The sequence below is a fragment of the Anser cygnoides genome, chromosome 9 (genome assembly GCF_040182565.1).
Source record: "Anser cygnoides isolate HZ-2024a breed goose chromosome 9, Taihu_goose_T2T_genome, whole genome shotgun sequence".
Lineage (NCBI taxonomy): Eukaryota > Metazoa > Chordata > Aves > Anseriformes > Anatidae > Anser > Anser cygnoides.
Genome location: NC_089881.1, coordinates 2,691,896 through 2,707,321, shown reverse-complemented (window position 1 = coordinate 2,707,321; position 15,426 = coordinate 2,691,896). Strand labels below are relative to the sequence as shown.

General features: G+C 43.3%; 1 protein-coding gene across 12 annotated transcripts in view; it reads right to left on the bottom strand.

Annotated features, from left to right (window-relative positions):
- Positions 1–13,074, bottom strand: part of TFDP2 (transcription factor Dp-2) — an 85,446-nt gene extending 72,372 nt beyond the window's left edge. For 2 of the 12 annotated variants that reach the window (XM_048062895.2, XM_067002202.1), the window contains exons 1-2: positions 11,155–11,233; positions 1,637–1,728 (exon numbers count right to left, since the gene is read on the bottom strand). In XM_048062895.2, coding sequence (XP_047918852.1) covers positions 1,637–1,684 — 48 coding nt within the window. In that variant the 5' untranslated portion in view covers positions 1,685–1,728; positions 11,155–11,233. Of the gene's footprint in view, positions 1–1,636; positions 1,729–7,430; positions 7,455–10,562; positions 11,062–11,154; positions 11,235–12,728 lie in introns of those variants that run through there. The other 10 variants (XM_013181498.3, XM_048062894.2, XM_048062899.2 and 7 more) reach the window with 10 other exon arrangements.
- Positions 13,075–15,426: the final 2,352 nt, after the last annotated feature.

Genomic DNA, 15,426 nt, shown 5'->3' with positions numbered 1-15,426 from the left:
AAGAACAGAAAGCATATAATCACCCTTGTTTTCACACTATTGTTTTGCAAATCCTTTGAATGGGTATATCTTAAAAATATGAAAACTAAGTTCTACTTCCATCTGCACCACAGCAACTGATTTTTTAAATTAAATAAATCCATAAACAGTACAGTAGCTAAATAACTATGTTTGCATAGTTTAATGTGGAAAATTTCATAGCATGCATACGAATAAAATACTTTCTCTATAAAGTAACCATAGCCTTGCCTTAAAGTAACTAACAACAAAAACATCTATCTATATTCAGCACAAGAGTATGTTGCCCAGGCTAGATGTCAAATGTCCGTCCTTGGAGGTTTCCAAACCCGAAGCCCTGAGCAGCCCTGGACAAAGCCCCAAGCAACTGGGCTCTGAACACAAGCGTCCAGGAGCATTAATCAGGGTGCTGGAGCAAAGCGCTCCTGAGACCCCTTCCAATGTATCTAACTATACTGCAGAACACTACGGATTATATTGGCGTTGGTATTCATCCTCGGACTGCACTGAAGAAAATATCAAACCGACAAATGATTTAGATTTCTGTAGCTAATCCACATACGTCAGATGAATTATCTATTTACACTACAGCTAAATATGACCCATGAAGTAAGTCATAGCGTTTTGCATATATACATCAATTTATTTTCTAACTCTGTCAGCTTGAATCAAACAGTTAAACATAAGACATCTGAAAGCTTTCCCTGGAACTACACACCAAATAAAACTATTAATAAGCCAACAGATAAGAAACCTTCCAAGACTCGAGAATTAATTTAACCAAGTTATGCCCACAGCATCAACCTAACTAAATACGTACAAAAACTCAAGCAGTTTCTGAAGGACTGAATGGAGAGCCATCCTAGGGCTATCTGCACTTTTATTCTGGGGTACCTACATCTTTAGTCATGTTGCTTCCTAAACCCATTCAGATTTAATTAAGTCAGAGGATGCTTTTCCAAAGGCAACCAACAGGTAAATTGCCGAGGGCTCAAAGCAATATTCACTCATTGACCACCAAGCTTAATCAAAACTGTTCTGTATACAAATTGTGTACCTCAAGAAGCACAGCTACTCAGGCAGAAAACTAAGGTCAGGCTGTTACCCATTTTATTAGCTTCCTCAGAACCGGGGGTAGGGAAGTCAAAGACAGAGCCTCAGGACACTACTCTACAATCTGGTTAACGTGGCAGATGAACACACAGGAAGGCCCCGAGTCTTCTTGAAACCAGGAGTGTACAGCCACGAGCACAGAAATGTGTCGTATTTCTGCTCTTTCTAGTTTTGAGACTCAGATTCAGTAGAAGGATTTTACTCTGGTGCTTCAACAAAATGAGAAGCTCTCTGGTAAGTTTGGAGCGATGTTAGTGGAAACAACAGCATAAAGCATTGCCTTGATTATCAACCTGACCTGTAGCTGATTAAACTCTATATCCTTAAAGAGCCTCCAACTCATTTAATTGACACTGCAGAAGATGCTGGGACATGTGTGTGTAGTACACAAAAATCTTGTCCATTCAAAGACTCAAACACAAAGACCGTCAAATTCTGAAAGCCGGAAGTGACCGGTAGCATGTTAATATGAAAGGTAATACATGGTATAGACTCATAAACTTACATTTTTTGCCGTCATGTCAGAGTATTGCTTTATATTCTGTAAAACCATAAGATATCCCTTTTCATCTTCACGTAATCTTTAAAATGAACATCCTGTAAGAAAGTAAAACATCTGAGTTAAAATACATTTTCAACTAGCTCTCTATCTGAAACCCTGCTTCTCCCAAGGATAGTAGATTTTTACGTGTTTTTTTTTTCTTTTTAGTATCACCACAACAGTTAGGTTCTGCACAGATACTAGAAATTTACATTGCCTGAAATAGTCAGAGATGTAATCTTATATACAGAGCTCCAAATATATTAATGTGCTGGCAGAGCTTGTCATACCATTACTAAAGTCTCATAATTAAAGCCATGCAATCATTTACATCTAATGCAGACTGACCCTAAAAACTAGAAGTGAATTAATTCCCTCCATTGCGTCTTTAACCTCCAGAGAATGCTTCTAATTCCATTTGCTGCAGATGTTCAAAGATCTTGATAAGAAGTAGGAAATAATACAAAATGTACCCACACAGCAAACATTTAGTATTTTTTGGAAACGTCTAAAAAAAACATGTTCCAGTTCAAACTCACTTTTTAAAATACATATTTTCAGGCTTTTATATTGTCCTTATATAAGAAGGTTAATACTGTAATTAGAATTAGAATATTAGTGTTCCAGGAAAAGATAAACATTCTACTAAACTGAAGAATACTTAAAGTGACTTCTTTTTAAATCAAAGATTCCAGAAGTCTTACAGAAAACTGAAGAAAAGTTACAAATCAATGCTGGCAGCAAAAAACATTTTAAAGACAGAATTAACTTGACAAAATGCTTAAGTACTTTGAAAGTACTTTACAAGTACTACTTGATGTTAATAAATGGACTACAAAAGTCATCTGAATTGCACTTTAGATGCATGAGGGAGAGATGTTCACACTTTCAAGAGTGGAATTGATTCAGAAAAATCTTTTAGAAGATGCCTAAACTAGTTACTATCTGTGAGTCACAACCATTTACAGCAGAAATCACCAACTGCAAAAGCAGGTGCAATTTATGCTGTTTCCTCTGTGAGTCTTCACCTCCCTTCTAAGGAAGTACCCAACCAGTTTCAGCAGTGTACATTGCTCGTGAGGGACTCTACCAGCGCTGCGCTCACGATCTTGATTAATCCAGAAGAATACTAAATTCTGTGACTTTTCTATAGATTTCTTGGTGCATTCAGACATTGTATCCCTTCAACTGTTACTAGGGTTAGTGGAAAATATTCTATTCAACTTGGAGGTGTTCTCCATTTGCTGTTGCAGGAGTTGTATCCATCTCCCCTAGGTCTTGGCCTCCCTGCAGCCGTGACCAAGCAGCCGTTCAGCACACGAACACCACACTGAAACCTGAAAAGTTGCCACAAAAAGGCCATAAAGCAACAGTGGTCATGGCAAGGAGCAAACACTTGACACCCTGCACCACACCTGAAAATGAGGATCCGCGTGCTACTTCTTTCTCTGCCTTCCTCCTCCTTCCACACACACTTTCCAAATATGTCATCGGGAGCCCTGGCCAAAATTTATGTAGCTTACCCTATCTGTCTTGCTTTAAGAGGCTTTACAAGTAATGTACTCACATAAAGCGTAGATAAGAACACAACTGCTAAGCAGTTTTAAACTGCTGACAGATAAGCAAAATAGTTCCGTCTCTGACAGGTTATTTGCCACTAGGCTTAGTGATCCAGAAGGCATCATCATAAACTGTTACCGTCTCTGCCACAACGCTCTTCAGCCTGCACAGTCGGTGTTCTTCCAGCTTTATGAACACACTTTGTCAAGCTCAAGAAGCCAGACTTTGCGACCCCACCATCTGCCATGACCTCTCGTCAGGCTCAGACAAAAGAACCCATACAGATGGCCTCAGAATGGAGATTCTCCTCAGTCCCCATCACTGTCTGACAGCCTGCACTGCACTGATACAGAAACATAAACCTCTGCCTTTTTGTCCTTTAACTAGTTGCTACTGAAATGAGGCTGCCTAAAGGCAGGTTTAGAGCCCAAGGCACATGGCACAGAGGCTGCTTTATTTGAACTAAGGTTCTCCCTTTGTAACCTAAGCCTTGGCTTATAACCCACTCCCCTAATTTTGCCTTTTGGTCAAATGCAGAGCACAGTGAGCAAAGTGAACTGTGTAACTTTGTAAAGTTTGAGCTGTGATTTCTTCCACAACTTTATGAAAACCTAGATAATCAAGCTCAAGTTACCACAAAACAGTGCAAGAATGGTTACCTGTACATATTCCTCCTTACAAGTTAAAAGGCAGATTTACTCTGAAGTTGCAGTAACAACAAAGCAGAATGCACTAATGCACTAGCTCCAAGCTACGTCACTCCAAAGCTGATTTCAGAGAAGAGCGGTGACAGAAAGATTCCTTACTAAGCAGCACAGGCTTCATGTTAAACAACTAATTTATGCACAGCATCCACACAGAGCAGACCACCTGTCACACATATGTTGCCTCGTATCTCCGCTTTCAGAGCAGTAAAGTTTCAAAACTACAAAGTACCGGTCCCAAATCCACCTGCTCCCAGAACTGTGTCACCTTCTTGTTCCTGAAAAATGTTTCAGCATCCAATTCCTTTTTGAAGCAATTGAGGTCAGGAAGAACTGATTTTAGTGAAAAAATCTGTATGTACTCATCAGAATAATTTCTTGGTACTCTGAGAAACAGAAAAACAGGTCTGTTACCAAGTTTCTGAACTTCAAATTAATGATTTTGCACATCTCTAGGAAGATTTCATTGATTTGTTGACAAACTTTTTTTCCCCGAGTCATCTTCAGATGACATAGTCTCAGTTTTATCCTTTATGTATATGCACAAGGAATAAACTTGGCCCACAGACTGAAAAAAAAAACAGGGATACCCATGTCACAGAATCACCAAATGGCCATACAACATCCAGTTTGTCACTTACTGAACTCCAAAAACCCAACTAAAGGGTGTATTCAGCACGTCACATACCTAATTTTGATGTTGGAAATAATATTAAAAAAGGAAGAAGCTCTTAGGAAACATGCAAAAGGAACACCCACTATGATGTGCATGATGAAGATCTTACAGGAACTACAACTTTTTTTTTTCTTCAGCATTTACTGTGAGCAAAGTAAAAGTATGCCTTCAGGAAAGCCCTAGCCGATAACAGACAAGGTGATTAGAGACTGAACAAAGCAAATCTAAGAGACCTGACTGTAAAATGGTACTGGAGTTTTTAACAAAATAAAATACCTTGAGAAGAGGAGGGAGTTTAAAAGCATCAAGCTCATGTAGAGCTCTGAAGGCTGAAAGGCACACGAAGCACAAACACTGCTTTATCTTCTTTCTACAAATTATGGCTGTTAGTGAAACCAAACATGGTTTCATTATTGCGTGCAGTACTGAAAAAGAAACTATTTAGGACTGGATAATTCTGAAGCACTCAAGGTTTAATCATTTTTTATATGACTTAAAAGACTGCAACCTATGAAGCCAAAGTACAAAAGTACTTTGTTTTCACTACTACATTCCACGAAAATGAAATGAACTCAACTGCTTTAAGCCAAGACACACAAGGAAGATACAGTTGTATGTGAACCTATTTGAAAGCAAACATCTCATCCTGTGCTTTGGGGTAACCAGCTAACATCAGAGAAATCAGAAGGAAAGAAACCAAGTAAATACCCATACCGACCAGTTTCTCCTCAGCTGCTGTGATGGCGCAAAATGCCAGTGTGCTGTCAGAACAACCAGCGGGGCACCTCCTGACAGCAGAACCGAAGTTACACAACAAACAGCTGACATTCAGTGTGGTTTGTCAGGAGGGTGCCGGGGAAGTGTCCCTCTAAGACCTCATGCAGCACATACTGAGGCAGCAAATGAATCAGATCCCTTTCAGCATTGACTTGATCCCAAACAATGCATCCCCATTACTGCTACGACTGGCTCAATTTGCTGTCACTGTTGCAGGCATTACAACACAACGAGCAAAAGCTGTCAATGGAGGCCACAAGATGTCTGGAACAGCACGGTGACCTGCGATGAAAATAGGTCTGAGTGGATGCACAAGGGACAACGCCACACAGCACAGGGGTAAAGTCCAAAGCTGTAATAAAACTCTCCCAGCTGACGGTGCCCAACGTCTACAAGCACTTGGCTGCCATGCATTACAGTCAGTGCTGTGCCCAAAGTGCTGCTGCTGGTCCAGCCCTGGCGGTGCAGAGCGGCCTGATGCCATGCCTGCCTTAGACCCAAATCCCATCGGCCTGCAACTGGCTATCCCTTCCCTCAAGGCACAGAGTTTCTTAGACAGGCTCTCAGACATACCCAGCACCATGCGAGTAGCAATGCTAAACTACACGTTGCAGCACTCAGGGCTTGTTTCAAAATCGTTGAGGTGAAGCACGTCCCTTATTGCTCAAATAATGAGGAGGTTACATTAAATGTGGAATGATTTCCATGTACTTAAACCTAGTCTGAGGCTGTTTTTAATTCCCCAAACCAGCTTACTGTCATTCAAGATAAAGTATGTAGGGTTTGACATCAGAAGAGCGGGTAACATTCATGCACCACTTAATAGATGACTTAACTTTTTTTTTTTTTGATTTAGAGACGACTTACTTCTATCAGCACTGACATGCACCGATACGTTTCAAAGCAACAGAAATTTAGCAGCAGTTCCGTTAAGTAGCCAACCTGTTCTATAAGCTTATCTTTTGATCTCTAGGTAGCCTTCTAGCCCAAGTATTTTCCCATAGCCAACTGCAATACAGGGCACAACGTTTGGGCTTCTACTGGTTCAGTACAAAGAGGCAGGTAAAACCTTCTGCCAGTTAAGAGCATACTATATTTTCAAGACCATATTTTTTTTCTCTTCCGATGTTCGTTTTAGCAATGGGATGACATTTGGAAAACAAAATTGAGTGATCTATAAGAATGACTGAAAAATACCTCGGTAAGCCAGTCTTTGTGCATTGCCAGTAAATACATCAGCTTCTCTTTCAATTAAATTCAGCTGACAGGAGCATCTTTTGCACTACTGAGGTTTCAAACAAGCTTCTTACCACCACCAGTGTACATGCTGTATGATACTTCAGAGAATGCTCTGGATATTGCCTTGTAATAAGCTTTGAGATTTTAGAATTTCCACAGTTATCAGTACATTGGCAAGCACATGGCACAGGGTAACTGCCCTGTTGAGATACGCTTCTTTCCATACCCTGCAGCTGGAAGGATCTTCATGTCCAATGAACTGAAGATAATTTTACATTTACAGTTAATTAAAGATCACCAAGTTATATAGGGATAATGAACTCGATGATGGGGAGAAACTTAATGACTCTTTCCCGTGTTTTTCTTATAACTTACTAGGAGCTTTGCTCCTGTGTAAAGCTATTATTAACTCTCTTCTTGCCTGGACTGAAGATTATGACAGTATTCACCAAAGGGGAAAAGTTAAAAAAAATTTGGTAGAAAGGCAAAAGAGGAAAAAGTTTTTTTTTTCTAGTGATGCACAAACTTTCAAATCTTGATTACAGCATACAAAACTACCCAAAGGGTGCAGCTCCCTGCAACAAGCTGCGCTGACATAAGATCCTGCCACTATCACTGCTAAAAGGGCTTTCCCACTTCTTCCTGTTTCGTAGTTCCCCACTCCTTCCCCACACTGCACACTCTCAACAACTCCCATTTTTACCTGACCCCTTGCTGAGCCAGTTTAGCTCCTAATAGTTTCAGACTAGCAACCACGGGTAGGAAGGGGGCAGAAGGAAGCTCTCTGTATGCCACGACTCACCAACACACCAGATGACCACCTAGGCCTGTGCACAAGACAGCACCAACCTTCAGCTGAGCAAGCTGTCTGAGTAGTTCCCTCTGCTTGGGCACCATGTCGTGATTCAGCCTCTGAAAAAAGCATTTATGGCATACTTCAAATTTACTGCTGGGTTGAAGTGTAACAAAAGGTTGGATATGTTTTGCTCGCATGAAGACTAATCCATGCTTTTGGGGAGTTCACTGGAATGCATGCTTGCTTTGAAAATGTATTAGGAAGTGGCGGGATGTTTTGTCTTCAGATCGTAGCTTTCCCAATTTCTTACGCAGCAAGGAGGAGCAAGAATATTTGCTTATGAGAGACAACAGAAGCCTGACCTATTATACAGAATGGATACACAGCCTGAATTTTACCAGTTTTACATATGAAGTAACTGATTTTTAAAAAATGTTTAAAGGTATTCACAATCGTAAGCTGGATTCTAACTGAAGCTTGCAACAGTTGGATTGCACATTTCAGAGAAAAGAAATAGATTTCTCAAGTTTCTCAAACTCAAGTTGATAATGAAGGGAGAAGTTCTCTCTTTCCTTACAACGTATGGAGAACCCCTCACTAAGGGTTTTTGATTTCACTCTGGGGACATAAGCTCACTTTTGATTGTAGTTCCTAATCTTACTCTCAACTACTGGTCATGTCACCACTGTAATTTCTATTATAGGTCAATTAGAGTTATTATGGTAAATATAACTCCTGCTCACACAGGAAAGGTTTAATACATGGATGACCGCTACAGTTCACATGTGACTTTTAACATATTAGTGCACTGGCATTCACAAGCATTAATGAGCAAACACTGATACATCTGTTTGCTTTTAAGGCTTTAATTTCCACACAAAACACTACAACAGCTGCTACCAGGTTGAAGAATTCACTTACACAACCTCACCTGTAGCAACCTGCCAATTGCATTTTGAACATACATTTTTCTTGATTTTTTTCCACTTACATCTTGGGCTGAAATTCCCAATAACAAACCAGTGAACGAAAGAGGTCACTGACCCAGAACACACTTGCCAACTCCTGCCACTGGGAAAGGGATGAGTTCCTCCCAAAGCAGCCTTCCTGTGTCCCTGCCAAGGAGTCACCTGACAGCGGTCAGTAAGGGACTCTGTTGAATGGGAGGCTGTAAGACAGAACCAAATCATTTTCTCATCCGACCCAAACGGAGACCAACCTGCCAGCAGCAAGAACCCGACTTTCCAAACAGAGGAGCATGCCCTAACTTTCCCTAACAAGGGAAAAAAATACGCAGCAGGACCAAAACTACATTCACAAATGGACTTCAGCCTACAGAAGAGAACAAAAACTTCATGTTAGGGACACATTCTCTTTTGGGAAAGAACCAGCTATCTAGGAATAGGAGAAGCATAACCTCAGCTACCACCCTTCCTTCCCTTTATTGGAAACTATCATTCCACACAGGAAACAAGACAAAGCAGCAAAAAGGTTCCTTTAATGAGACCACTAGTGTAAGCTAACTTATTACTGCTTCACCTTCTTGCAAAAGAGCTACTGTCTGTAAACCAAGAAACGGGTGTGGGGAAGTGAATCTCATCCTAACAGTGGCTGCTACAAAGCACTCACCAAGAGTCCAACCAGGAAGTTGTTATAAAACTGTCACTGCCCACTACACCTGCACCTTCTCACAGTATTTCCTAGCATCACTGGCACATACCTGGCGTTTCAGATCCCACAACAGGCAGTTATATCATCAGCTTTTAGGTAATGTGCACACTATTTGCATACCAACACATGTGGATTGCCAAACACCTAAAATCTTACTGATTCCAATGGCTTCTTGGTTTTGCACACAGGAACTCCCCACATGTATTTCCTTGCACCAGACTGCGCAAAAAAGAGTTTATTTTTCCTATTTTAAGATTTGGTGTTGATCATTAATAGTTTTGTCCTATGAAAGTAATTAGAAAGGCAACTGAGAAATCCTGAATCATTACACCAAGAAGTATGCAGACAAAGCAAACACTGTATGAAATTGCTGCTTATTGAAGACAATTCTAAGAATACTTTTTAAGGTAGCACATCAGAAGAAACGCAGTTCTAAGAACTGAATTAGACTAGTTGTAACTACAGAACCCATCCTCCGTTCTGATCCACGTTAGGATGCAGAAGTTTAAGTATTAATATCTACACAGTATGGGCTGCAACTTCCCTCCCCTAGCCCTATCCAGTCGTTATTCTTCTATTGCTTTTAGAGACTTGCACTAGGCCTTCCTCTAGGCATGGTGAAGAGAACTGCTCACTTGAACTGAATAACGTTACACGCTCCTGCAGGGAACAGAAGACTAGAATTTCAATTCCTACTTTTCACCAAACCTGTAACAGCACTTTTAGCCAAACCCAACGCAAGATGCTAAAACATAAGGCCATATCTTTACTTTGAGGTTGCTCCAACTGTCCCTCAAGCAGTTCCAGACGCCCAAGAGTCTCCTACGATAGCGTCCAGCAGATAAAAGAGTAGGAAATAAGGAACTCTCCCGAAGTACCAAAATCCTCTGCACAGCAGCACTATTTTGCTTAGCCAAATTGTTTGGCCTGTCCCTTTTATGCTGGACAGCTGGTCTCTGGGTGCTGTGCTCTGAAAGCAGTACTGTATCACTCTGAAAAGTGAGCTTGCCCATCAGAACCCTCTAGAGCAATAAAGAGGATTCCACCCAGGGGCATATACTTTGTCTAACGTTAACTGCATCAATGCAGCATGGGTCAAACGGTTTCTTTCTGCTCTGTGTGTCAAATCAGTGATTTCTGAGCAAGCAAGAACTGCTTAGGAGAAAGCCCAACAATTTGACAGGGAAATGGGATCAGTATTAAATTCACCCATGAGGTAACTTGCTAACATTTAAATTTTCCATCTTTTCCTTAGTACGGAACCACATCCTTTTTAGAAATAAATAAATAAAAATCTATATTAAATATAAAAATAAATCCCTTGGCTGTTAAAATACTGGTGAAGAGGCATGATAGTAATTGAACTAGTTTCCAAACCATAAGAGGCGACCAAACGATCACTTTCCTTTCCCTTTTACTTTTACACAGCATACCTGTTAATCTACACGAATCCAAACAGTCCCCTACCTGTGTCAGACCACGATCTGACAGGGAAAACGCCAACCAAAGCCCCTGCAGGGCAGGGCCCCCCGAGGCCCCGGCACGGGCTCTCCCCGCGGCTCAGCCCAGGGCTGACACCGGGGCTGTGCGCTCTCCCGCAGGTACGGTTCCTCCCCGCCCCAGGCAGTTCGCCTGGGAGCGCTCCCCCATTGTCTGCAGGCCCGCTCTGACAGGCGGCCCTCACGGCCGGGCCCCCCGCGGCCGCCGAGCCCCTCGCCGAGGAGAAGCGGGACAGGCCTCCCGCTGCCGGCCCCCAGCCAGCCCCCGGTGCCCGCAGGCCCCGGCGGCGGCGGGGAGGAAGGGGAGGGGACGCGGCGGCGCGAGCCGGGCCTAGGCGGCGGCGCTGAGGCGCCGGGAGGGCGGCGGGGCCCTCAGCGGGCCGGGCCGGGCCGGGCCGAGCCCTCCGCCGCGCCCCGCCCGCTGCCGCCTCAGGGCCGCGCGCGAGGAGGCCCCGTGGGCGGGCGCGAGCCCCTGCGCGTGGCGGCCCCGCCGCTCCCCCCCCTCCCCTGCCGGCCCCTCGCGTCCCGCCCCCGCCCCCCCGCGCCCGGCCCCCACTCGCCGCCTGGCGCCGCCGCCGCGCCGCGCTCTACCCGGCTGCTTCTTCTCCCCCGCACAAGCTTGGCGGCGTCTGGTGAGCGGCCGCTCTCATTGGCCGCCGCCCCGCGTGAGGTCGGGCGGCCGCCGCCCGCCATTGGCCGCACCTGGTGTGTGTACACACGGCGGCCGCCAATCCGCAGCGAGGCGGGGGGAGGTGGGCGGGGCCTCCCTCTCCGCGCAGGGCCGGGGTCTGGCCCCCTCACGGGGCAATAAAGCACCACCCGGGGGGGGCTGGCTGGAAAAGGGAGCTCTGAAACTACGGCCCAGGGGGAGAGAGGGCACAGGTGCAAGGGGACTGCGGGCCGGTGACTGTTCACACCTGGGACCGAAGCAGATGCCCAGGAAGGTGCTGAGGGGGTGGGTTCAGTTCCTTTTCAGTCTCTCTAGAATTCTTCCGCCACCGGTAACAAGACCTTTATGAACACGGGCAGCGGCGCAGGACACCGGCAGTAACGGCGCTAAAATAGGCTCTTTAAGCCCCCTTTCGTGGTTATAACCACAGCAGCTAACACCAAGGCAGCCGAAGCACGCCCTGAGGGAGGCAGAAGGCAGGCACTGCCTTAGAAGAGCGAGGAAGCAAACCGGGGGGCTAGTTTATTGCGCTATTCAGTACCTGACCTGTGCTGAACAAATAACTGAAACTCAATAGACACATACTTCAAATACCTCTTTTCAGTTCATTTCGTTTACTTTCCTGCAAGAAGCCCCTAGGAACTGCAGGTAGGTACTGGAGGTGGTGACAAACGTGAAAAACAGGCTTTTAACCACTAAGGAAAGGAGAAAGAAGGAAGGCCGCTGTTGTAGCTTGCATTGGCTTTTAACAACCCGCAGAATGAGATGTCTCTATGTAGACACACATTATTGAGTTGGAAGCTGCTGAAACAACAATCTGTTTGAAAGAGACTGAGCACACTATGTGTGTAAGATTCTAAACCAACACATTCTTTCATAATTTACACAAAACCCAAACTCAATCCCAGAATGAGGTTTACATTGAAAACCATGTTGGATTGGTTTCTTAGACATGCAGGGGCACGCGTTTGGCAACTTCTGACAGTAAAACCTGCGCTGCAGCCGTTGTGATGTTGCTCTCGTGAAATGGTCAGTGGTCTAGCCCTTCAGGCTAGTCATACCCTTTTCAGATCATCCCCGCCCCTCACAACATGGTATTTTCCACTGTTTGCTAGTGTCATTTCTTTCTTGGCAGCCCATAACCCTTGCTGTGATCACCTACACTCACCCAAAACACCCCCACATCCCCAGTTTTTCTCCTGATGAGCTGGTTGAACTTGCCCTCTCTTCCTGTAAAACCTTAAACTAAAATGCTGCCCAGCTTCCGGGTCAGAACACCACCACGCTCCCTGAACCAACCCACAGCACCGACATATCTATTTGAAGAGGGAACAACAACTTGGTCTGTACTTTTTGGATCAGAACAGTGAGCAAAAAAAAAAAAACAAAAACACAACCACCACCACCAACAAAACAAGAACAGCATATTCCCTGCCCCACTGATTGGCAAGAAATGGTTCTTACCTTTTTCCACGAGACTGCTGTTCAAATGGCAATTCTCTGAGCTGTTCCCTGATCCTGAATATAGCGGGACTAGTTGAAAGATCTTGCTACAGAAGCCATAACAAAGAGCAGCTAGCAGACTGAAATGGCAACTCTTTTTTTTTCTTCTCCTTTGCTTGACAGTGGAGAAAGTATAAATGCTCTCGCTGAAAACAGGAATGAGTGACTGAATTAATGTTTCATAAAATTAGTTGCTACAAGAGAGAAGAAAACACTGCTTAAAGGAAGTACTCAAAAACCTTGGCAAAGCTCATTACATTGAGATTTTAAACATAGCTGACTTTTCTTAGTTTTGTATGAAAATTCATACTATGTCTGCTCAAAACAGTATTTTCAACTATTTGAAGATTGTTCTCTCTTCCCTTTCTACTTGCATAATTAATCCAATAGCTCTGAGATCCCGCCAACATTAGAGGGGTATTTCATGCCGTGTAGTCCCACATATCAGGAGTTGGACTCGATCCTCGTGGGTCTGTTCCAGCGTGGGATATTCTACAATTGTAATAAATGATGGGATTATATATCATCATGAATGATACTTTCATTCCAGTTTGGCCAGCCTACCTACCATCAGCACCATGCGCATTTGTGAAGGCAGATATCATTAACACATCTCTCAACTCAATTCCTGATCTTCACAGGACTGATGAGGTGCATCACTGCCCAATCCTAAGTAAAACATTTGCAGTCTCAATATGGTGCATCTCTTAAAATGATAAAATTAAAAATTAGCCATATTTTTATTTTCTTGTATTTTTACATTTACTATCAAACTTAGCTGGTAGCAAGTGTAAAATTGCATATTCTTTTCAAACTGATAAATACCACCACCCCCCCCAGGCAAAATCTGAAGTGAAAATGAAAGGGCAGACATAAAAATCTGTCATATTTTAAACAAAAGTTGGTATGAATGAGTTTAGACAGTGCTCTCAGTGCCCTTCTATGTGACAATACTAACAAAACCTGTGACAGCAAAGTGCTGGTAAAAGTTTGCCTAACCACTTAAAGCCCATTTCAAACTCACTATTGATCAACAGGTACCACTTTAAAATATCAGTACATTAAAAATTTCCTGAGAAGATATATATATATATATATATATAAAAAAAGCAGATAAACAAAAGATGCTTAGTGATCAGTGACCGAAGTTCTTCAAGATGTGGTGTCTATTAGCCTGTTCAGACTTTGGGCAGCTACGCATCACACGCTGTAGCAGATGCTACAATCTCCAAAGGCAGCTCCATCACTGTCCAGAGAAGAGGACTATATAATACCTAGGGTCATCTTCTATCTTTCTAGCTGTGCTATGGCCAGGATGAAAACCACCACCAGGAAAAGGTGCAGTGCAAGGCACACAGATAACTGTTTTCAGGGGAATGGTTTGGACAGAATCAGATTCAGTTCCCGTTAGATCTCTGTTTGGGAACAAAGCCCAGCAAAAACACAAAACTACAACAATGAACAGAAGTCAAGGAGATTCCATCAAGAGGGTAGTATGTAGACATTATTCTTTAGGCAGACACTGATAAAACTAAACTCCTTCAGTGAGAACAAAGGACAGAATAACTACAACTAAGGCCACAATCTTCTGCTAAAAATGCCAGACTGAAGTTCTTGTCTGTTTGGTTCTAGTAGAACCTTCTTGCCAGTAACCAGTAACGAGCATTTTCTTTAGCAGTGAGGTTGAGATCACACAAATTCAGAAGCTGAACATGGGTGCAGAAGCACAGCAAGTGTTCCACATATTCTATAACTACAGGTTCTTGCCTTACAGCAGAAAGAGCAGCAGAGGGAACCGCATCAACAGACTTTTATATTTGAGCTTTGGCATCTGGATATCTACGTGTTATTGGCCAAAAAGAAAAATTCCAGGTACCTAAAGAGGAACCGAACACATAGACTGCATAGGTCTGCCACATTAGTAGGAACCAGCAAACAGACCTCTAATTCTGGACTTCAGGTTGGGATTCCCATCAAAGTAGGTTCAGGAATGATAGTTGGTCTCAATAAAGATGACCTTTACCCACTTGATCTAGATCTGCTCTACATAAGTAGGAAATTATGAGCTGCATCATCCAGAGAGGCTGTAGTAACTACAGGAACCATTAGGTCACCTCACTAAAGATCTGGGTAGTGGGAAGGACTCCCTGGACAGCCTTTTGGTAATCGTCAAGTGAATACAGGCTGGGCCAACAACATGGAGCTCACAGTAAAGCTCAGTTTAGTAGTGCCTTAGCTGAGGAAAGAAGTGCTTGTAAGCAGAATTATCTTACCTTCAATAACCATAGCCTGCATACCCTCAGAATCCATAATTAGAATAAATGCAAGTCTCTTCAAGGAGATGAAGACAACTTGTGTATGTGTTCCCAAGACTGCAGGCTGCATGATGGGTTGTCATGTTGATCCATGGCCTCTATCAACTTCAAGGATATCCAGATGAAAAAAAAAAAGGAGGGGGCAGAAGCACCAAGATGTAGCCCAGGTTGAAAGACAGAAAATAACAGAAAGATAAGGAAGAAAACAAAAGGTAAGTTAAGCTAATGGTGACAGGTGAGATCTAGCTTGAAGAAGGATGCAGCTAGAGTAGGTACACCAACTCATGGTAGATGACTGAAAACCTTAGGAAATGGGGTATGATTTGACCCATCTATGTTTCAGC